General features: G+C 40.8%; 1 protein-coding gene across 11 annotated transcripts in view; it reads right to left on the bottom strand.

Moving 5' to 3' along the window:
* The window catches only part of MAP2 (microtubule associated protein 2), a 191,981-nt gene that overhangs the window by 25,281 nt on the left and 145,831 nt on the right, over positions 1-20,869 (bottom strand). For 10 of the 11 annotated variants that reach the window (XM_085228136.1, XM_085228139.1, XM_085228129.1 and 7 more), the window contains 4 exons: positions 19,900-19,977; positions 4,282-8,082; positions 3,825-4,031; positions 3,273-3,407 (listed from right to left, as the gene is read on the bottom strand). In XM_085228136.1, the coding sequence (XP_085084262.1) occupies positions 3,273-3,407; positions 3,825-4,031; positions 4,282-8,082; positions 19,900-19,977 (4,221 nt within the window). The remainder of the gene's footprint in view (positions 1-3,272; positions 3,408-3,824; positions 4,032-4,281; positions 8,083-19,899; positions 19,978-20,869) is intronic. The other variant, XM_085228134.1, reaches the window with a different exon arrangement.

The following is a 20,869-nucleotide window of genomic DNA, read 5'->3' as shown; positions in this document are numbered from 1 at the left end:
GCTTTTGTATTCATGTACCTGGTGATCTAAGAATCACAGTAAAAAGTTCCAAGACCAACTAAAAGAGGCTGTAGTTCTGAAGGTTTGTCCCAAGATACTCCCTACCACACTGATCTTCAGAGAGTGAGCAACTGAACAACTGTCCTGTAAAAATCAGGATCCCTTAAGTAATCCACTAATGAAAATTTCAAAATAAAGGATGCTGAAATCACTCCTGTTTAAAATATTAGCCAGAATTCCAGTTGGAAAGAGAGAGATTGTCTGGTGAATTACCATCCCAGTTGGATGGCCAGTGCGGTCAGTCACTACGGTCAGTGCGTCATAGCTCAACCAAGCTCTCAGACTTGAGCATTCAAATTACACCTGGGACATCAAGTATATGAATTCACTATTTCATTTCTCTGATGCAGTATGACCTAAGATTTTCTTCTCTGAGTCGGATTCCATCCTTACAAAGTTGTGGAATGGGGGAGCTTTTCAGAAAGCAGGCTATTAGTTTCACCCTAATGATGCTGTTCTAGAAGTAATTTGCTGCATAAAAACTATCTAGATATCAAATCCTTTGGCATCTCTGCCATAGTGGCCCTTAGAAAATGCAGAAGCAAGACAGTGGGCACACATGACATCCTCTAGTAGTAATCCCAATTGTCTGTCAGCTGTTACAGCAGCCCTACACATTGTACAGGATGGAGACATTTGATTTTCTCCTCTCTCTGTGCAGTTCCTAGGCATGGCGAGGGGATCTCTGGTTTCCTGCCACACATCCCACTCAGTAGCTGGGTTCTCTTAGAATAGTCTCCTTCACGTTTTTTTTTTTTTCCTAAACCGAACAGTAGGAAAGAAAGCTTATGAGGAGGAAAAGAATATATAGCTACACACTATACTTCCAGATTTGTACCAGTGATAAGTACAGCATAGTCCTTCAGTATCACGTTTTACCCCATCTGCTTCGGCTGGCTTAGGGCAGTTTTGCATCTCTTCAAAATAATCACAAATTACATCTTTCCTCCTTCCTTTGGTATTGAAACCTAATCAGCCATCACTTCAAAGTGGAAAGCACAGCTGTGCTCTTCTGCTGACTTACCTGATAGCACCACAACTTCTCCGTCTGAACAAGAGATCTCTACATGTCTGCTAGCAGTTTAATTACAGAGCAAGCATCTTTTACCTCTTGAGGGACAGCAGCACTGAAGACTTGGAACAGAAATGGATCGCGTGCTGACTCCTGCTCATAGCCAAGCAGTTGACCTGGCCTTGCCCCAAAACCACGCTTCTGATGGCATAACGGCAGCAGCAACTCACAGCCACAAAGCATGAGTCAAAGTGGGGTTTCCCTCCCATAACTAGATCAGTAACGGCAAAGATTTCACTGCTCTTTCCTTGGAGTTGGCCACACAGTTTCTTGTTCAAATGTTAAGGATGAGTCTCAAACAACGTCCTTCCTTCGAAAATATGGTGGCATACATTCCCAGAATTTGTCAGCACTTACCTCACGGTGACATGGGAATTTCCTTTTCTGTTATTGAGAGGAACAGAATGACTTAATTTCCTGGCCCACTATGTAGAAAATCTGAGCAAATACTAACTTCCTGTTGTAGACTTGCATCTTATGATTGGACGTGTTTCATTTTGAAGACACAGAAAAGCAACATTGAGGTTTTAACTAACTGGAATTTACTGAAGTTGCACAGACTACAGTGTTTTGGTGGGACTCCATTGGCCAAGTATCAAACAAGTTGAGAGGACCAGTCCAAACAGGACGTCTGACAGCTGAAACTGGCTTCAAGAAATGGTGCTATGTTTTACATAGAAGAAAAACATGAGTGAAACAATGCCCCTCTAAGTTCCTGATCCTGGAAAGAACTGGATGACTGGTTTAGGCTCAGGAATATGTACATTAGCATATGGTTGCCTACACTCTCGGTGTGCAGTGCTATATGAAAAACTTGCACATGGTGTCTCTTCAACTCCCCTCATTAAGCATAAAGAGGGGAGGTAGAAGACAATAAGGGATAACTGAGTTTTCCAGCAACAGTGAGTATGGTGAAACATTTTTACAGATATTTTTGTTCACTTTGTGGCATACCATTTGGCTTTAGAGCCCAAACCTCAAAGTTAAGCCCAAATCAACATCACTGTGAATTTTATGACCAATCTGAGTCCCTTTTGTTGTTGGTTTTTTTTTGTTGTTGTTCTTTTGTTTTTTGTTTCTATCTCCGTCTTTAAATGCACTGAGATGTCATTCTTGCATTACATTTCTCACTTCATTTAATACATCTGCTACACTACTTGTTAAGAGGGGAAGAAAAAAGCTTTGACTGTTGCCAGGCAGCACACATTCAATCAAGGCACTGAGCAGATTTTTTTATGCAAGACTACCGGGATGACTCAGGTCTGTGAGATGCTGCTGGGCCAGAATAGTTGAGAAGAGTTAGAGTATGAGAAGGCAAGACAGCACTGACCACATAACTGCAGAAATGCAGTTGGAGTTAGAATGCTACAAAGCCAACACGCTTTTTGTGACATGAACAATCAACTCCTCATTTCCAACACTTACTGAAGCCTCCCTCTGGTCTTTTGCAAGAATACAACAAGTTGTAACTGCTGTAAATAGTAAAACATATAGAAAAAGAGTTGTTCTAATCTCTATTTAGTTCACTTTGCTCTACCAAATATTAATTTTTTGATTGAAATGCAATTGTAGTGTGAGTCCAGATTTCTTCTCTCTCAGCTTCATGCTGCCGCATGTGGATGGATCTCCCCTGTGGATTTTGACTGTACAGCATAAACATCAGTAACAGAGTGGAAAGTGTAAAGGCAAATAACATCGATCAACAAGATATAAGTCTGAAACACTTCTTATTATGCAGGAGAGTAAAGCAAAATAATGGAAATGCATACCATGGTTTAAGCTGTCAACATTTTCCCACCAGAAAAAAAAGGCATAAGAAAAGAAGGAGGAAAAAAAAGAAGAAAATGATGAGCAGATTCCTAGAACAACACACTATAAGCATGATGCCAAGTTACTACCACAGCACTTGGAGGTCCAAGCAATGACAAGCACACATGATCATGGCCTCCTTTAAATAAACAAATACCAGGAAAGGAAAAAAAAAAATGATAAAAAAAATGAAAAAAAAGCAATACTATTCGTGAAGGTAGTCTTGGAGGAATAATAACTAAAAAAAAGAGAAAAGCTGCAATAGCCATGAGATTAAAAAAAAAGTCTATGTTTGCCAGCCACATTGCATAACTGAACAGAGTGCAGTCACCTGTCTGCTTCCGTTTAACACAGGAGAGATGAGTTGGTCTAGTATATTTGATAGCAGGTTTTAAAATGATTTTCCTGGAAGGAGAGTGGGCCTGAACTTCAGTTTTTTTAGCAAGTTCAGCTTTCTTATACACTGCTATGGACAAGAAAACACAAAAACACATAATCAGGAAAAAACCAGCAAAGTTTCATACGACAATACATCAAGCGGCAGGCCCACTGCTCCACAACTGCAACTCCAAGCACTGTTTCTATTGAGGTGATCAAACCTAAGTTGGAAGAGGGGAGCACTGATGCATTCATCTCAGATGTGCTTCCCTGAACTCTGTGGGGATTCCTACAGTGAAATGAGACTGGTGGAGCAGTGAGCCTTGCACATGGCTTTTCACATAACTGTACAATGTCTCATTAAATAGCACCACACATAATAGTGTTAAGATGCACATCAACTACAACAGAATAACCTAACAATACTGCACGATACTACAAAAATAAAATTAAAAAAAAAAAAATATATATATATATATATAGTAATAGGGAGGGTTAAATGAACCTTTTTTCCTTCTCACTTCATCTCTGGAGAGTGTGCTAGGTTCCTTTTTAGCTATTTTCCTTTCTGGAGTAGAAATCCTGCCTCTCCCAGTTTTAAAAGGTTTCTCTTTTTTATGCTTATCGAGAGATGATCTTCGCAATTCTCTCTCTGCCTTCTCCTCTTTAGGAACAGTCTCTAACTGTTCAGTCATGATGCTCCTATCATCATCTGTAGGATCAGAGCAAATTGTAACAACAAACAGAAGATTAGTAACAAATGCTAGCAATACTGCAGTGGATGCAGGGTAAAATAATAATTTAAGACTGAGCAGACGGATTAATAAAAAAAAAAGTAGGCAATTCTACCATTTTTTAAACATGCTGAAATTACTGCTATAGTTACAATAATTTTGCTTTTTGATCATTACGATTTGGAAGCAAAAATATTAAACACACAAGACAAAAAGGATAATGCACACCTTGAGTATCTGCCCAGAGACTGTCTGTGTCCATGATGGAGTCATCAACTGTTGTTTCATCTTTGTAATCATCACACGTCTCCGTTTTGTAGTCAGTGAGCAAGATTTCTTCTCTCTCAGGTGAAGCAGGAGCTTCTGGGGAGCCCTCCCTCGGCTCAGCTTGAATGTCAACCACTTCCTCAATCTCTAGCTCCTCTTCAGCCTGAGAGTCCACTGCTTCAATGTCTTCCTGCTGGGTAGCAGCAAAACGTACACTGTGAGAAGCAGATTCGCCCTCATCAACTGTTGTCTGCACCACTGTGATAAAGTCATCCTCTACTGTCACGACTGATTCAATAATGCCTTTCAGTTCAGGCAGTGCTTCTGGGCAAACCTTGGCTAGCAATTCTTCATCAGTAGGTTTCCCAAAGTCCATTTCTGGGGGTATTTCTGATATAAGATGTTGTTTATCCTCTTCTTTCTCTTCTTGTCCACCTTCTAACTTTTCTTCCTCGTGGTCTTCTCTTTTTGTGGCCTCAGCTGTCACTTCTGATGGCAGCAATGTTTGGACTTCTGTTGGTTTCACAACTGTATCGGGAATCTTTTCAGTTTCCTCTGGAGGCTGTGGGATGCTCTCCATCTGAATCTCAGCAGGCTCTTCCTGGGGAGGCTCAGCTTTTGGAAGGAGGAGCTCCGTGGAAGGTTCCTTTGCTGGTAACTGTGTAGACACCTCTTCCTCAGACACAGATGGTTTTGGAGCTTCTCCTTTGATATCCTCCTGTTTCAAGGGTTCTCCATTCAAACTTTCTTGGGTTTGATCATGTTCTCCACTAGATTCGTAAGATTCTTCTTTATCAACTGCCTCTTGATGTACCAGATCAGGCTTAGCTACTTTCTCCTTAATTTCTGTTTCAGACAGTTTGGTGCTGTCCTTCACATAACTAGGCTCAGTCTTGGAAAGTAAATCTGCATCCTTTGCTTCTCTGGATAAGATGATCTGATCTTTCTGTTGAGTTTCTTTGGGTTCAGGCTCCGTTTTTTTAACAGGGGCTTTGTCCTTCCCAGAAGGGAGAGAAACAACCTCACTGATCCTGCTGTCTAGCTGACTCTGATACTCTTGGTCAGCTCTCCTTGCAGCCACTTCCATATCATGCTTTATGGCATTGTAGTCTGGTTTTATTGGAGCTTCTATCTCAGCTATTTCAGGAACAACACTAAGAGTCTTCTCCTTCTCCATCAAGAAAGAAATAGCGTCTCTTTCTGCTGTTACCTGTGTAGCTAATATTCTGTCGTAGGTGGTATCATCGGGTACATGAACTTTATCAGACACGACTTCCTCTTTCATTTCTGTGATTGCCTCAGGTCTTGTCTTCTCTGCCTCTGAATCTTTAATGGGATAACCCTCTTTTAAGTCAGCTTGATCTTCACTTTTTTCCAACACAGTATCGAGCTTCTCTTTTTTCTCCTGCTCGAAGTCCCTCGCTAGCAAAGACTCACCAGTTGCATGCTGCGTTAAGTCTTTTTCACCGAGGAATTCTTCTTTGGATTTTTCAGCTGCTGCCAGCTTCACTTCTATTAAAGACAGGTCAGGAGCTAGGCTGCGTCTCAATTTTTCATCTGTGCCTTCGTAAAAGGGACAGGTTTCACTTGTTAAATTCTCACTGTCCTGTACTGGAGAAGGGAGCGGGACTGTGTACTTATTGAAAACACAGTAGCCCAAGTCTTCTAGCTGACTTTCAGCTTTTAGAGTTACATGGTTTTCATCTGTCACAGATGCCAGGGCAGTGCTGCTGTCTTCCACCACGGCATCAGAAGGAACTGACTTCTTTTGTGCCACCTCAGCATCTGCACTCACCGATGCTACTCTGGACCTTGTCCCTGCTAAATCTAGCATTTCAGGCAGGTCAGGAGCCAAGACGGCACCATTTTTGTAATAGTCTTTGGCTGGGAAAGGCGATTCAACCAAGGTCTCAGGCTGGACTTTTTCTTCTGTCATTGCTTTTTCTTCTTCAATGTGCTCATCTTCTTCTCTGCTATCAATGGGGAAACAAGGGGCCCTCTCCATTGCTGGTGTGGTTGCTGGCAAGTAGTCATCGCCTTCATCCATACTCCCACTAGTGTTAGTTAGAATATCTGATGCGAGGGGGGAAAGATCATGTGCACGGCCAAAGCTGAATCCCAAAGCTATAGAATCCAGGCAGGACATGGGCAGGTTAATAGACATACTTCTCTGCTCAATTGCAGATCTGCCCCCAAGTCCCAGGCTCCTGCTCAGAGTTAGGTCATCTTTATTTTTGCTGTGGAGCTCTCGCTTATCCCCATAGACTTTGGGGTCAATAGTGAACATTCTTTCTGTTGGGGAACTTGGTTCTTCAGATTTGTCTGGTGTATAGCTCTTAGCCAGGGTACTGTACCCTATTTCATGACCAGGCATACCCTGCTGCTGATCCAATTCCATCTGTAATTCTTCCTCCTCTTCCTCTTTGTCTTCAGGTATCAGACGATCTGCCCGGTACGTCTCATATGCACTCTCTTTAGTGTCACTTAGCTCATAGTAATCACTGCCTTGTTTTAGAGCGTCTGTTTTGAAGGCTTCCTCTTTCAGTGCAGAGGTTTCAAAGTACTTTGACATTCCCGATCGATCCACTTCTGTTTTCATTTCATGAGTAGCTGAAACACTTTCCTTATCCTCCTTGGTTTCTTTTTTAACATCTTTCTCTTGAGAAGGTTCTGGAGTAAGAGTCTTATCAGTGGTTGAACTTGGTGCCTGAGGGCTCTTCTCTGTTATTTGAGATAACTGTGGAGTATCAGGGTGCTCAGTTGTTTTCTCAGGGATCGGTACATGGCTTAATTTGCCAGGGGATACCTCTGTGCTTGGCTGCATGTCCTTTTTCGTAGCTGCTGTTGCTTGGATCCCACTTTGGTCCATTTCTTTTTCTGCCTTGAAAAGATCAGACATTTTAATTTCACCATCCTTTGGGAAGTCTGCTTTGTCTTGGGCAAGTGTCTCAACTTCAGTCTTTGTGGTAAATTTAGCATCATCTAATATTCGAGCCTCCCCTTTATCATAGAAGTCATACCTTTCTTCCTCATCAGTCTCATCCTTGGTCATGTCCTTTTCCTGCCCCCATGCAGGAATTTTCTGTGTGCTTGGTGTTTTCAGGCCATCTATAGTTACTGTTGAGACTTCTTGCAGAGTTAAGGTCATGCCTCTGTGGGTCTGCTCATCTTCAGCAAGTTCTTTGGCAAACAGTTGGTCAGCAGGTTCTGGTTTTGTTTTGGCACTGTCTTTGAGGGGAAGATCCTGGGGGATAGCAAGAGATGGGTCTGAAGGCAGTTCACTTTTGGCTGCTTCTGTCTTGGGTTCTGATGTGAACAGAGAACTTCCATCATGGCTGATGGCAAGATCTTGGACATCTTTAAGGTCATCTTTAAATGTCACAGACACAACTTGGTTGGATGATGAGGGCTTATCTGCAGTCCTTTCTTCTGTTTTGCTCCCTTTAGGCAATTCAGATGGCAAGTCCTTTTGTACTTGAGAAATAGGAAGCTTGGCAGAAGGTTCTGCAAAACTGGCTTCTAATTTCTTCTGTGAATCAGTTTCCAAGATCTGTTCTGATAGAGGTGAAGGCATTTTTTCTTTGTCTTTGCTCTGTGAATCCTTTTTATCTGTAGCCTCTGCTTTTGCTGGCTGTGGAACTAAGGCATCATGTTTAGGTTGCTCAGTCTTACTGTCTTTTCCAGATTCCTGTTGCTTTGTGTCTAATGGATCTGTTGTGAAAGGGCACGTGCCCTCCTGGACATGGAATTCCATCTTCGTGGCTGCAATTAAATCTGAAGTAGTTTGTTTGGGTTTTATAATAAAATTATTCAAAGCACTTACAGGCAGGCAGTCATGTGGTGTATAGAACATCTTGGTATGAATGATGGAGAGGGAAAAATATGCGAACATGCAGCAAGGCTATCCACACAGAAATCTGCTTTAAAGCATTAAATCCTAGTTTCCTTTCAATATATGATGTTTTGTAGTGAAAATGTGACTTGCACACAAGTAAATATGTGACAACTGAAATGAGATCATTTCATGTGACGACTTCATCTTCACTGTTTGTATACAAAAACAAAACCAGAAATAATCCTCACTTCATTGGTAATTTTTGCTGTACTCTGAGGCTTACGTTAGTTTGCTTTTCTAAGTTTCGTAAGATTAAGTCGAATGAACAGTATCATTGTGTGCTGCTTACATTTAAACAAACAGATTTATACATTTCTATATTTATTTTACCATTTTCATCTACATGTGTCCTAAACTAAAGCAGTAATACATACAGGAGGCGTGTCGGAAGAAGCTACTGTTTCAGCTGCATCAGCTTTCGACATTTATCCCTCAGCAAATGAAAAAATCTCACTGCTGCCATGAAAGTGGCCTGTGTAAATCAGCAGCAGGGCTATTAATAGTGCCAGATCTCAGAGGTCTCCAACGTGGCCAGTCATCTTCAGCTGTAACTGAATACCAGCCATGTTTCAATGATTGTAGCACAGCACTAATTAAGTTAATTTAAAACTGAAAATACTACACTTACAACATGCCACCCTATTTGTATGGAATACTACCTAGTTATTTTTATATATACTCTATTAATCATTAATATCATGGTTTTTTTATATCCTTCAGAAAATGATGATTCCCATCATATGGGAAAAAGAAATACTGCAGAATACTTTCTGCATTACTCTGTAAATAAATATTTGCAAGTTGTTCTTTCTAAAACTTATTACAACAAGCATTGGGCCAAATCTAAATCTCCTTACATCTGATTTAAAGTCCATGGAGCCATTTTCTGAACTCAGATGAATATGAATTTGTCAGAATAACTACTATCAAACTACTGGTCATTCTTTAAATATTTGCATACAGTTAAAAAAGGCTATTGCCATTCTATATTTTGCAGGTAGAAAGAAACCAGAATTCTACATCTACAGTACTTTTTAATCCTTTGTGTTTTTACATTTCATGACTTGCAGACCCTATGAAGCATAAAAACAAAGCCACTGAGCAGATGTCATCCTTCTTTCACAGAAAGGAATTAACTAGATACTGATTTTTCTTGCGTATCCTATCGTGCCTTTTACTCTAGCACCAATGAACAACACCATTGGCATCTAAAGATATTCTGACTGCCAAGGGAATTTAATTTTCTTTAGGTGGGTCTGATGGAAAGTCAGCTTCCCAGATGCAGCCCTTCTTCACCAGGTACTGAATGGGTATGTCACTACTCCATGCAATGTGTCTTTACACCCTGTTATGCTGACTGATGAGAAATGCCATTAAAAGGACAATCTTGAAGCCCAGTTCTCATGTACTGAAAGACAATTGCTCGGAGTAAATACTTTGTCACAGTAAGCAGATCAGAACTTGATGCTGTACACCCCATCCTAAACTTCATGAAGAAGGTGAATATCCCAGTGCAGTTGATGGGGCTTTGTCTGAGCAGGGCACTCCGGCCAGGTTAAACCTTTGTAATAAGGTAAGACACGCAAAAAAAATCAGAGTTTTTGCAATGATCAAGGGAGAAGGGGTGGGCTGCAATGAATGGCAAGGATATGACATAAGAAGCAACAGCTTTAGGGAAGCTAAACCAGAATGCATAGAAGCACACACACAAAAATATACTGCACGCTGCAAATGAAAACATTTCTACAATTCAAGCCTCTTTATGTCATAGTTAAATTCATTAAATCTACTTTTTGAAAGAAAAGCAGATGAATCTCTGCACCAAAAAGAAAAAAATATACAAACATTAGCAATGTGACTGGCAAACATGTCTGAGATGGGGGGAAAAAGGCTTGCACAGAGGAATCAGCTTAGCTGCAAAGCACTTGTATCATGGCAAAGTAAAAAAAAAAAAAAAAATAGGAATCAGCTGCAGTGGTAGGAAACCATGTTGTCATACAGCACCTATGCAATCATAGTATCTGCTACACACTCTTCAAGCATAATAACAAGAGCAGTCATACTAATAAATGGAAAGAACGGGAAATGAAGCAGCCTTGAAAAGCACCGGAGAAAGCTGGAAGATTCACTGGCAGCAAACACATGCAATCCTATGGAGGACACACCTTCCGCAGCCAAGGAAGGGGATGTGTCTTTCGGAGGCATTTCCTCCACAACTGTTAGGCTCTCCCTGCTGGATGCCACACTTGGTATTTTGTCTTCGCGACACACTGTGGCCTCCAAACCAAAATCCGGCCGACCCTCACCGAGGCCCTTGGCCTGCTCTGAAGGCTCAGGGGGCCCATGCTCTTTCCCCAGTCGCGTCCCAGGAAGAGCAGCAGGTTTCACTTCCACAGCCATCGGACTCTCTACTGGTTCTTCTTCTTGGAGATGGAAAAAGGAGGCGACATCAACACCAACAGTAAACACCAAGCACAAAGCTCAACAGGACTGGTTTTCTTAACACTTTCAGCTCTGAACATTTCAGATTTCTGTGTCAAAGGTTTGCTAGAATCCAGCCCATTTTAATTGCAATAGAATTGATTTTTCCCAAAGAAAAAATACCAAACAAACCCCAAAACACCCTGTCTCCCCCAAAGAAGCATGTTTATGCTTGAAGATGAGAGCTGAAAGTGCTTTATAGGTACACCTCTCCCAGAGATGACTGTGGGTCAAATACTCATTGGAAATGGAGATGATACTGAATGATGGATGGCTCTGACAACAGCAGTGCACTTCTGATAGATGTGCTGTTTAACCCAGTACAAGACATTGAATTGAGGTGGGGCAAGGTATGAGTTGTTAATTTATTTCCTCTTGCTGTTACTGTCTGCTAAATGACAGCAAGTCCGCCAATTACATGGGTCCTGGTTTTGGAAAGCATTCAACCACTTGAACAGCCTTGCACATAGCTGGTAACTAATGATTTCACCAGAGTCCAGCCAAGATTCTTACACTGAGTGGTTTATAAACTGCTTCTTCCTTAGGCTGCCTGAGATCTGAACCCTGTATGTTAAAATCACAGGTGTAACACAAGGACTATTCGTTTGCTTTTCTGTCTCCCTCACTAGCCCCTAGGCTCCTCTCCTCATCACCAGTTAAGCCAAAGAAACCAATGAACACCACGCAACTATATGTTCCTCTGAAGTTCTGAAATACATTACTTTGCCTACAGGTTGCTAGAATCAGTAGACTAGTACCAAGAATGGTCTTTATTCTACTCTTGCCATGGAAGAAAGTCTCCATTCTGTCTTGCCACTGCTGTTCAGACAGAATATTATTTTGCTCTGCTATTATCTCTTCCAATAGAAAATTAGGATTCAGTGTGAATCCTTTGATTCAGCAAAATTTGTAAGCAGCTGACCACCAGCCAAACTCAAATACACCTGATAACCTCTCTGGGTTTTAAGTACGGTCCCATGTTTAAGGACTTTGCTGAATCAGACTGAGAAGAAAATGGTTTTGAATCTGAATCTCCTGGCATTAAAATTAAACCTCTTTACAAGAGCGTGATTTTTCTCCTGAGACTGACCCAGTTAAAGCTAGGCAATCAACCAGCCACCTTAGTTATGGTCTTTAAAAAGTAATTTAAGGAACACAAATACTATTTCAGGCTGAGAAAATACCACTATGTAAAGTATAACATTAGTAATAACACGTAAAAATGTAGTTAGGGAAAGATACTGTATCTTAAGTGAACAGAAGCCAGAAGATTCAGAATTGGAACTGGACCAATGCCTGAGGGATATTCACATATGGACAGATTGTAAAAGAAGCCTAGCAGAACAGCAAGTGTCCAGACAATAGAGGCCCTTACTCAAATAAATTGCTGTACTGCTCTTTTTTTTCCAATTTTATGTAGTTGTGTGTGTGCATTTCTTTTAATTTAAGAAGTTATTCTACCCCATTTTTATGGCAATTACTTCACTCAATGCCATGTGGTTAAAACTAATTACTCAATAAGTCTTTTCTTAATTAGGTAAAAGTAGTACATACCTAGCACTGAAACACATACAGGTTAGGCTTCTGGTGCAAAGCACTGCCTTGGTTCCCCTTAAAGTGGCAAAGTCCCCAGAGAACAAATCGTATTGTCTATATTAGACCCCTGTTTTACTGAGTCAGTACACATAGGGGCAAACAGCTCAGAAATGGCTAAAATCTGGGGAGAAAAATCCCATCCTCACTGCTAACACAAGGAAAATACTGTGGCTCTCTCAGTATTACTAGAACTCATCATACAGAATTTTTGAGAATGTGGATAAAAGAACCACTGAAAAAGAACTTGCATGAAGTAAATAGACTTCATTGCAGCAGCTGGAAAAGATCTGGCAATAGCTGCAAATGAAAAGGTTTTCAAGAATGGATAAGCACATGTACACACAGAGGCAAACAACTTGATACATAAACAATGCTAACGATATCAAAAGTTTGCATCAGCAAACTATTTCACTAGATGTGGATGTGTATGACTGGCAATTATGCTGCTTATGAACTAAAAAGCAGGAATGTTTTAAGAACAGACGCAGAAACCCAATTACAGTAAAGCTACTCCTGTGATTTTCTGACTCTCCCAGCTTCAGGCAGATATTCTGACACTAACAATCTGCAGTTATTTGCATTGCTCTCATTCTCGTGCTGCTGCACTACTGGGCTACATTATCCTGTTAACTGTGGACGAGTCTCCTTTTCTTGGTATGCCCCACATTTCAGTCACAGACCTCCACCTTCCTCAGACACACATCCCCAGAGAATTCAGAACTGCTTTTAACTTCACCTCTTGTGTCCCAAGATTAAGTTAATCAAATACTGCCTGATGAAACATGATCCAGTTTGCTTTGGATAAGAAGTCACAATTCTCATTAGACACTGAAACAGATTCATCCCTTGACTCCTAAGAAAAAATAATACATTTGATTTTATGTAAACTCCACAGATAAAATAATACTTACTGATGGACTTAGGCTGCAGAAGGAGGGGGTACAGGAACAAAGAAATAGTAAATTTTTTAATATGTCTGCCTTGTTTGCAGCCAGCTGACAGTGTTAACTGGGTGCATCCACAGAACAACCAGAGATCAAACGTGACCCAGTACTGCCTGAAGACACCAGTATCTACTGGAGAAAAAAAAACTGATTTCCTTTGTCTAGTGAAGAACTATACATCCTCCACTGCTAACTCTAGTACAGACATGAGTTTAACTCAGCTGACTTACCTTCAGTAACAACCTTCTAATCTACTCTGCACACTGTTCCCGGCAGTGATTCGCTGTCACAAAGTACAAATTAGTGTCTGCTTCTTTTAACTAGCTGCTCTTTTTGCATCTGCTATCAACTTGGCCAGTAGTCCTACAGCCCTGATTTAAGCAAGGAGCACGGTTTCACTGACACCAAAATTGCATTCAATGTTCACAGCGTAACTTCACTTTGAGAACGAAAGACTTCGGAGGAGTCTCAGACATTTTCCTTCCCCAGAAAGCAGCAATCCCAGGCACATATATAATGGAATGGATGGCAGGTGGGTAGAGGGGAAGAGGAACAAAATGGGACCATGCTCAGTTCACCTTCATCATAGCCCAACAAGACCTCTGTGCTCTTCACTGTGGCACTGGGATGTGTACTAGAGCCAGTCCACTCGGAGCTGAACAAAGGGTGTTCATAGTACTCCTCATCCGAATTGTAGGGCTCATCATCGGGTACAGACACTGAGATGGAGGGGGCCAGGCCTTTACGCCACTCCCTGCTGGCAGCAGGCCCGCAGCCTGGGCACAGGGGTAGCGGTCCCACCTTATCCTCCGCCCCTGCATCTACAAATAGACACACAGACAAAAACTGCAGGACAGACAGACAGACAGAAACACGGCAAGACAGGATGGATGCATGCACTAGCAATACTAGCCACTGTTGTCATACCGCAGAGTGGATGAAATCAGCCAAGATGCAAATTAATGCAGGATGGAGGGATGGGGCAGCTGTGTGTTTTAACACGTGCCATGAATGTGGCACTTCCTGCAAGGTCTGGGAGCCAACAACTGGAGTACATGTATTTCCAGACTGCACTCATTTATTTAGAGGAATATACATTGTACACAGACCACATCTCACAACTTGCACTAGCTGTTCTAAGAACTTTTAGACTATCCCAACATTTGCATTCTTTTGTATTCCTCGTCATCAGGTGTCAACTGCAGTCATCAAGGTGTACTTTTTTTTTTTTTTTTTAAGTCCTTTAGTTGTAAGTGTAAACTAGTTTGCTTTTCATCAATTGTGGCTTTATCTGTTTCAAATGTACTCACTCCTCTCCTTTTCCTATAAATAAGTAACAGTTAAACAAAATGAACAAACAAACAAAAGTGCCTTCATCTAATTGCCAGCTTTCTTAGTTTCTGAAAAAGGCCACACAAAGCTGCTCATAGCATTGCCTGTTGGTCCTGTACTTCACACTGTTGTGGCTCATTTCTGTTAGCAAACAAGCTTCCCACCTCAGAGTTTGCCAGTTCTTCAGAATGACACCTTTATTCACCCGTCGCTGTAGCTTCACAGATAATCACATAATCAGTTCAGGACTACACCATCTACTGACAGCTACAGGGAGAGATAGCCTGGGTTTGCTCTTCCAAGACAAAAATAATACAGTGCAACAAAAATGACTGACCCATACAAACCTAAAGAGGAGACCTGGCTACAGTCCGCTCTGACCAGGAATTGAGCCATGAAAAACTAGAATTCTAGTATGAGAGAAAATACACCTCAAGTCCATTTTTTTGCCACTTGTAGTTGCCTGTAGCAGCTGCGACAAACCCACTGAATTTCCTAGTAGCTTCAGGAAAGAGTCCATGCTGAGCGTACCCTGGTCTTCTCCAGACAATTACAACTTAAAGATCCCCAGAGCTTCCAAAACTTTCCTCACAGATAGAAAGCACTGAGTCAGGAAGCAAGCCTTTAACACAGACAGCATAATTGATACTAGCCAGATCTCTGTGTGCAACCCAAGACTAAAAAGGCTCACGAATGCTGCTGTTACTACCACTACCAGGTTTTAGAAAGCAATTTTTATCCACCTCTATCATCTGGTCACATCCTGTGACCAAACCGAGCCCATCTGTAAGAGCTCTAAGCTTCTTCCTGGCAAATAACAGTAAGTTTCAAGTATCTTTGTTTAGCACACCATAACAAGATAACAGCTGTATCATAAAAAACAAACAAAAAAGGCACCCTCTGCTTTCTGCCCCAACATGGCAGCAGGAGTCTGTTAATGTACTGATTAGTGTTTCTTCTGCCCCAGAAAAGGATGCTGTAATATTAACCCTGTTAGGCTCAATCAATGGAAAAAAAAAAAAAGAAAAAAAAAAAGAAAAAAAAAAAAAACAAGAGAAAGAGAAATTATTCATCAACCTTAACATTAGTAGCTCCAAAATGTCTTACTGTGCTGTAAAAGAAAGTCTATCCATGTGTAAGAGCCTGTGACCGCCCTGAGCTGGTCTGACCAGTAATGAATGTATGTTAAGTGCACCTATGCACAAATACAAGTACTGCCCAAAGAACTTTACAAGAGTCATACCTACAATTTTGTTCAGGACACAAACATTGCCTTGAACTACTGATAATTTAGATGCTTCACCACTGTAGCGTGATCTAAAATACAGATTCAGGACTTCCAGTGTGTTTAAAAGCAAGGTGTAGAGAAATATACCAGCAGCCTGCCTCTGCTGAGCAGGAAACTGCAGAGCAGTGCAATAAGAGATGCTAAATACAGGGCTGAACCTTGCCTCCCATCTTTCCCTAGTACTTAAGACCTGGCAACAAGGTTGCAGTGAAGCATCTTCTCATCTTGATCATCTGCAATGCATAACACACAGGTTTCTTCTCGATAGAAACTTCTACAAAATTCAGTGGCAGATCTGAGGGGGCTTGCTGTTTGCAAAAGATAAGTTTCAGAGGATGAAGAAATGTCACAGCATGTGACAGACCTGGAGTCAACTCTCTCCTGAGAACATTCAAGACTGCAAGTTCTAGTGCTATGCAGATGCCCTCACACTAGTTTTTGTTTTATCACTGTGGACAAGAGCAGAAAGGGGTGTGATGCACATGCTATCTCTTTTGCTGGAACTAGGGTATCGTGGAGAAGAGAACAGAAGGTTCTCGTGGCCAGAAGTGCAACAGGGAGAGAGGACATGCACGAAGGAGGAGGTGGTGCACCACAGAGATGGAAAGTGCAATGAGAAAAGTGGACATTCTCTTTCTGGCTGTGGATCATATTTTAATCACGGACCCTATTGGTAAAATGCACCAATAGGAGTGGAAATGAAACTCTGATTTTTCTAGACTGATGCAAACAAGGATGGAAATTGCTTCTTCATGGGCTCTGCACGGAATGAGGTCAAAAAAACATAGGTCTGCTTCTGCTTTTCAACACAACAGGACTGACACATCACAAATGCTCAAATACACACTACTGTGACAGGCCAAAATCACTGCAAAGTCTAATTGGAACCATTATGTCTGTGGTTATCACAGATTTACATTTTTTTCAGTTTTGATATTTTTGAACTTACTGCAGAAACTTTCACTAACGTGACGATGAAATCTTTGAAGAGAAATATGCTTGCATTTATGCAACAAAAAAAACTCCTTTTGCTATTTTAGTCCCTTTTAATAGTTTTCATCTAAAGCACAGGAAGAATTCCCACTGTTTTCTGAAGTCCAAGATAAAAATCAGTTCTCACAAGGGCTAATTCAGCTTTAGCTTGCAGGTATATTTCAAAAATGCCTTTCATTAGATAATTATTACTGCATATAGATCCTTTTTTATAGGACATACAGTTAATTTCAGTTTGCAAAATATTCTTATTTGATATATAATGCATATCCTGAAATGCTTGTTTCAAAATGGAAGGTAGTCCCTCAAGGCATGCTGCTATCTTGTAACATTTAGAAGAATTTTTACACGAAGATACTGCAGACCATTGTCAGAAGGCACAGAGCACAAAAGAAATGCCAGGTTGGCAAGAGAACACCGCATCAGTCCTGCATGACCAGATACGACTGATGAAAGGATCAGACAGTGCTAGTGAAAATTTAATTTCCTGAGCAAAAATATGTTACAATAGGTGAAATAAATGAAATAATGTCAATAGGGCAAATTAGCTATCTTACCTTCTGCAGCAGTAAAAAGGGACAGGCTCATCGAAATGGTTTTTCGCAGCCAAACGAAAGGAAGAAACCTACATCCACTGACTCCCCACTCTCATGAAATACACTTGACCCACAAACCTCTTTGTCTTTTCTACCTTTTTTTTTTTTTTTTAATAATTTGTGTTTGCTGCATGGCTGGCCACATCCACCTTTGTCATGTCTACAACAGTGATTTCCTTTCTGCTATGACTGAAGGAAGCCTCTTCTGAATTCAAAGCAATGCAACACACACTGACAAGTGCACTAGGAAAACGTTTTGAGAAAACAGGAAAAAAAGGAAGCCTGAGTTAGATACACGCACCAAATACTCGCCTTTTTCTTCTTCGACAGCTTTAGAACTGAATAAATTTATAAACTGTATTCTTCTGAGTAGAAAGACAGACAGTGTAAAGGTGCACGGGGATGGAGAGCCAGGTGGTATAGGGAACCAAAGGTTTAAACAAGTACAGTACTAATTGGGTCAAAACCTACTGAGGCAAACTCTTCCAAGTGGGAGCTTTGCCTGAATCGAAATGACAGAACTGGCTCCCCTAAGTCAGCAAAACTCAACTGACCCATACAAAATGAGAACCACAACTTCCAACACAAAGCAGAACACAAAATGTTGTATCTCTTCTAGCCCGCTACTACACTCAAAATTGACAATGTTAACATTTGGGGAAAAAGCAACTGTAACTGCTACTGTATTAACTCAATTGTACACGCAAGAAGAAGAACAGTGATATTGAGTGATGTGCTGAGACATACACCCAGCTCTGAACAACACTGTCCAGTAGTCGATAACACCACTGTGCTATGTAGCATAGGCTACATTTTGCCACCTTCTGCTAGTACAACTTGCAAGATGGTGTCCATCTCCTTAGGGGACAATTTTTAATCTTCTGACAATTGTCAATGTGGTTGCTTTATAAAACCCTGCAATACATGCAAGTAATATAATTAATATAAATAATACATAAAGCTAACCCTAAACGAAGAGTAATGGAAGAGCGCTGGCATTTGCCTGAAGCAGAAGGACAGGGCCTTTATTGTGATATGAAAAATCAAAAAGCATATGAAAAACTACTCAAGTGAACTCTATAAAAAAAAGAAAAAAAAAGTGGTGAAAACCTGGATAACAACTCTAAAAGCCTTGCTAACACTCTACTGGCTTCCCTCCCAGTCAGTCATTTTGATGATGAGAACTGGTGTACTAGTTTTTCAAAATACACACACACACACACAAAACCAACACAACAAAACTGCCACCCAGTGAATCAGATTTTACATATTGGTTACTGACCATATATCCATTATGTATTCCCAGTACAGTGGACTGCCCAATGTTGTTGTTAACACAAGCTGTAACTGCATTATCTCAGAAAGGGCTGGAGGATTGAACGTGCCTAACTGCAGTGTCTCGATAAACTATGTTAGCACACGAAGTAGGAGCTATCTGCTTCCAAAGTGAATAGAGTCTCTGTGTCAAAATACTAACAAAGTTTGTTCAGCAAATGATAAGACATTACCTTCATACATTTACTAGGGAAAAAAAAGCTGGGGAAAAAAAAAAAAAGGAGGGCTAAATAAATGGACACACAGAAACCCTATTCACACTGGAGAGTTCAGCTGACAGTCCCCTAGAGATTCTGAACTGAAATTCTTTCCTTATATCTACATGATATGGCTCACTTTTGGTATACTGCCTTCTCTCTCTACTGATGACCCTGATGCAGCAATCTTTTTCTGTTGAACAAACCACTGACATACATGCTTACCATAGTGACAACTTCACTGGGATTTAGACTTCTACTTAAAAATTAAGTGAAGGCTTAATTTCTTTGATGAGGGGATGTCAGCGGGAGGGAAAAGCAGAGATCATGAGCTATGGAGACTGAATATTCATTGTGCAGATAACAGAAATGTTCTTTGTGAGAATAGAATTTGGCTCCTGCCCTACGTGTACAAACCCCACTGCATGCGGACACTGAAGCAGGAATTACAGGTTGAAGATCAGAAAAACAATCCAACGCTCAATCTCCTTACTTTCATGCGTTTAAGATGCCAAATACAAAGCTAATGGTGATTAAAAGCAAAACAAAACAGAAGCCAGACAAAAGAATCCTGGGAAAACATGAATTAACCATACTGAATCAGTTTTGGTGACCACACTGAGATAGCAGCCATCTCGGCTGATATTACGTGTGACAGATTAAAGGGTTAGTTAGCATCACCCTCTTTTTTCTTCTATATGGATGTACTTAACATATCCTGTCAGTTATCTCTGTGCATATGTGTCTACCTCCTCCATGCACTGCAGTTGGTTTGCAGATGGGGAGTTACTGCTGGGGAATGCCTTATCTTTCCACGTGAAGCTGAAGGAAGTATCTCCGTTTCCTGATTCGCCCTTGCTTTAGATTCATGTCTCATCCCTCCGCTGGCAGCTGTACACTGCAACGTCCGAGAAACCCTTACCTTCCTCCAGAGCTCCAGTCTGCTCAGAAGCTGGCGATGGAGGTGGGGAAGGAGGCAGGTTGGCTGACTCTTCGACTGCTGGAAATCAAACAATGGAAACAAGATACAGCAATTAATTCCCAGGAGATCAATGCTTGATGCCTGCGCTGCCCAGCTGAGAGAGTTAGTGGATGGGGACCTGCACGCCAGGGATCTGCAGGAGAACCTTTCAGAACTCTGGATTGTTAAGGCTATATTAAAAAGATTTGTTTTCTTAGATGAAATGCATTATTTTCAAAACTCTAGTCAAAGAGTACAATAAAAATAAAAAATGAAGTATGAAATTATCTTTTAGATCAGTACTGCACTTAGCCTTCAGTCACTCAAGGCAACAACAATAAAGCATCCGTGCAGGAGAGATTTTATGAATTCAGGCTGACTAACTGTAACAGAGAGAAACTGGCATCCAATCTTTTCACTTTACCTTGAGTACATGAACACAAAACACTTTACAACCATTTTTTAATTTTTCTTCTACTGAGTTCAAAGTTAATTAGAGAATGTATGCAAATACTCTTTGTCTAAATACAAAAGACATCAGCACAGAGAACTTATGTCAGCTATGACCTCTTAACAATTGAGCTGAGTGAGAAGCTTCACTTAGGTTATGTTTAAATTCATTTCTAGTCACGAGTCTGCGTGCTGAAACCAGATGATGTTTTTTTCATTAATTTCAATAGAAGTATGATAAAATCCTGAACAAGCTGCTGCTTAAATGAGTTCAACATAATTTCTGCATCTGATTTCATACTAATCATTTTGAGATTTTTTTTTTTTTTTTTAAAAGCAAAGCCTCCACTGTGACTTGAACCACATTTTGAAAGAGAAGAAGAAAAGAAGAAAAAAGTAACAAGTCTGTTAACAGATCTGTGTTGTAAAAATGGCAAGTCCCAACAGATCCCAGTTTATGACTCATGGCTTCTTCCCAAGG

Source organism: Meleagris gallopavo, chromosome 7 (assembly GCF_905368555.1).
Source record: "Meleagris gallopavo chromosome 7, MGAL_WU_HG_1.1, whole genome shotgun sequence".
Classification (NCBI taxonomy): domain Eukaryota; kingdom Metazoa; phylum Chordata; class Aves; order Galliformes; family Phasianidae; genus Meleagris; species Meleagris gallopavo.
The sequence above is the reverse complement of the archived record's forward strand: the minus strand, read 5'-3'. Positions and strand labels throughout refer to the sequence as shown.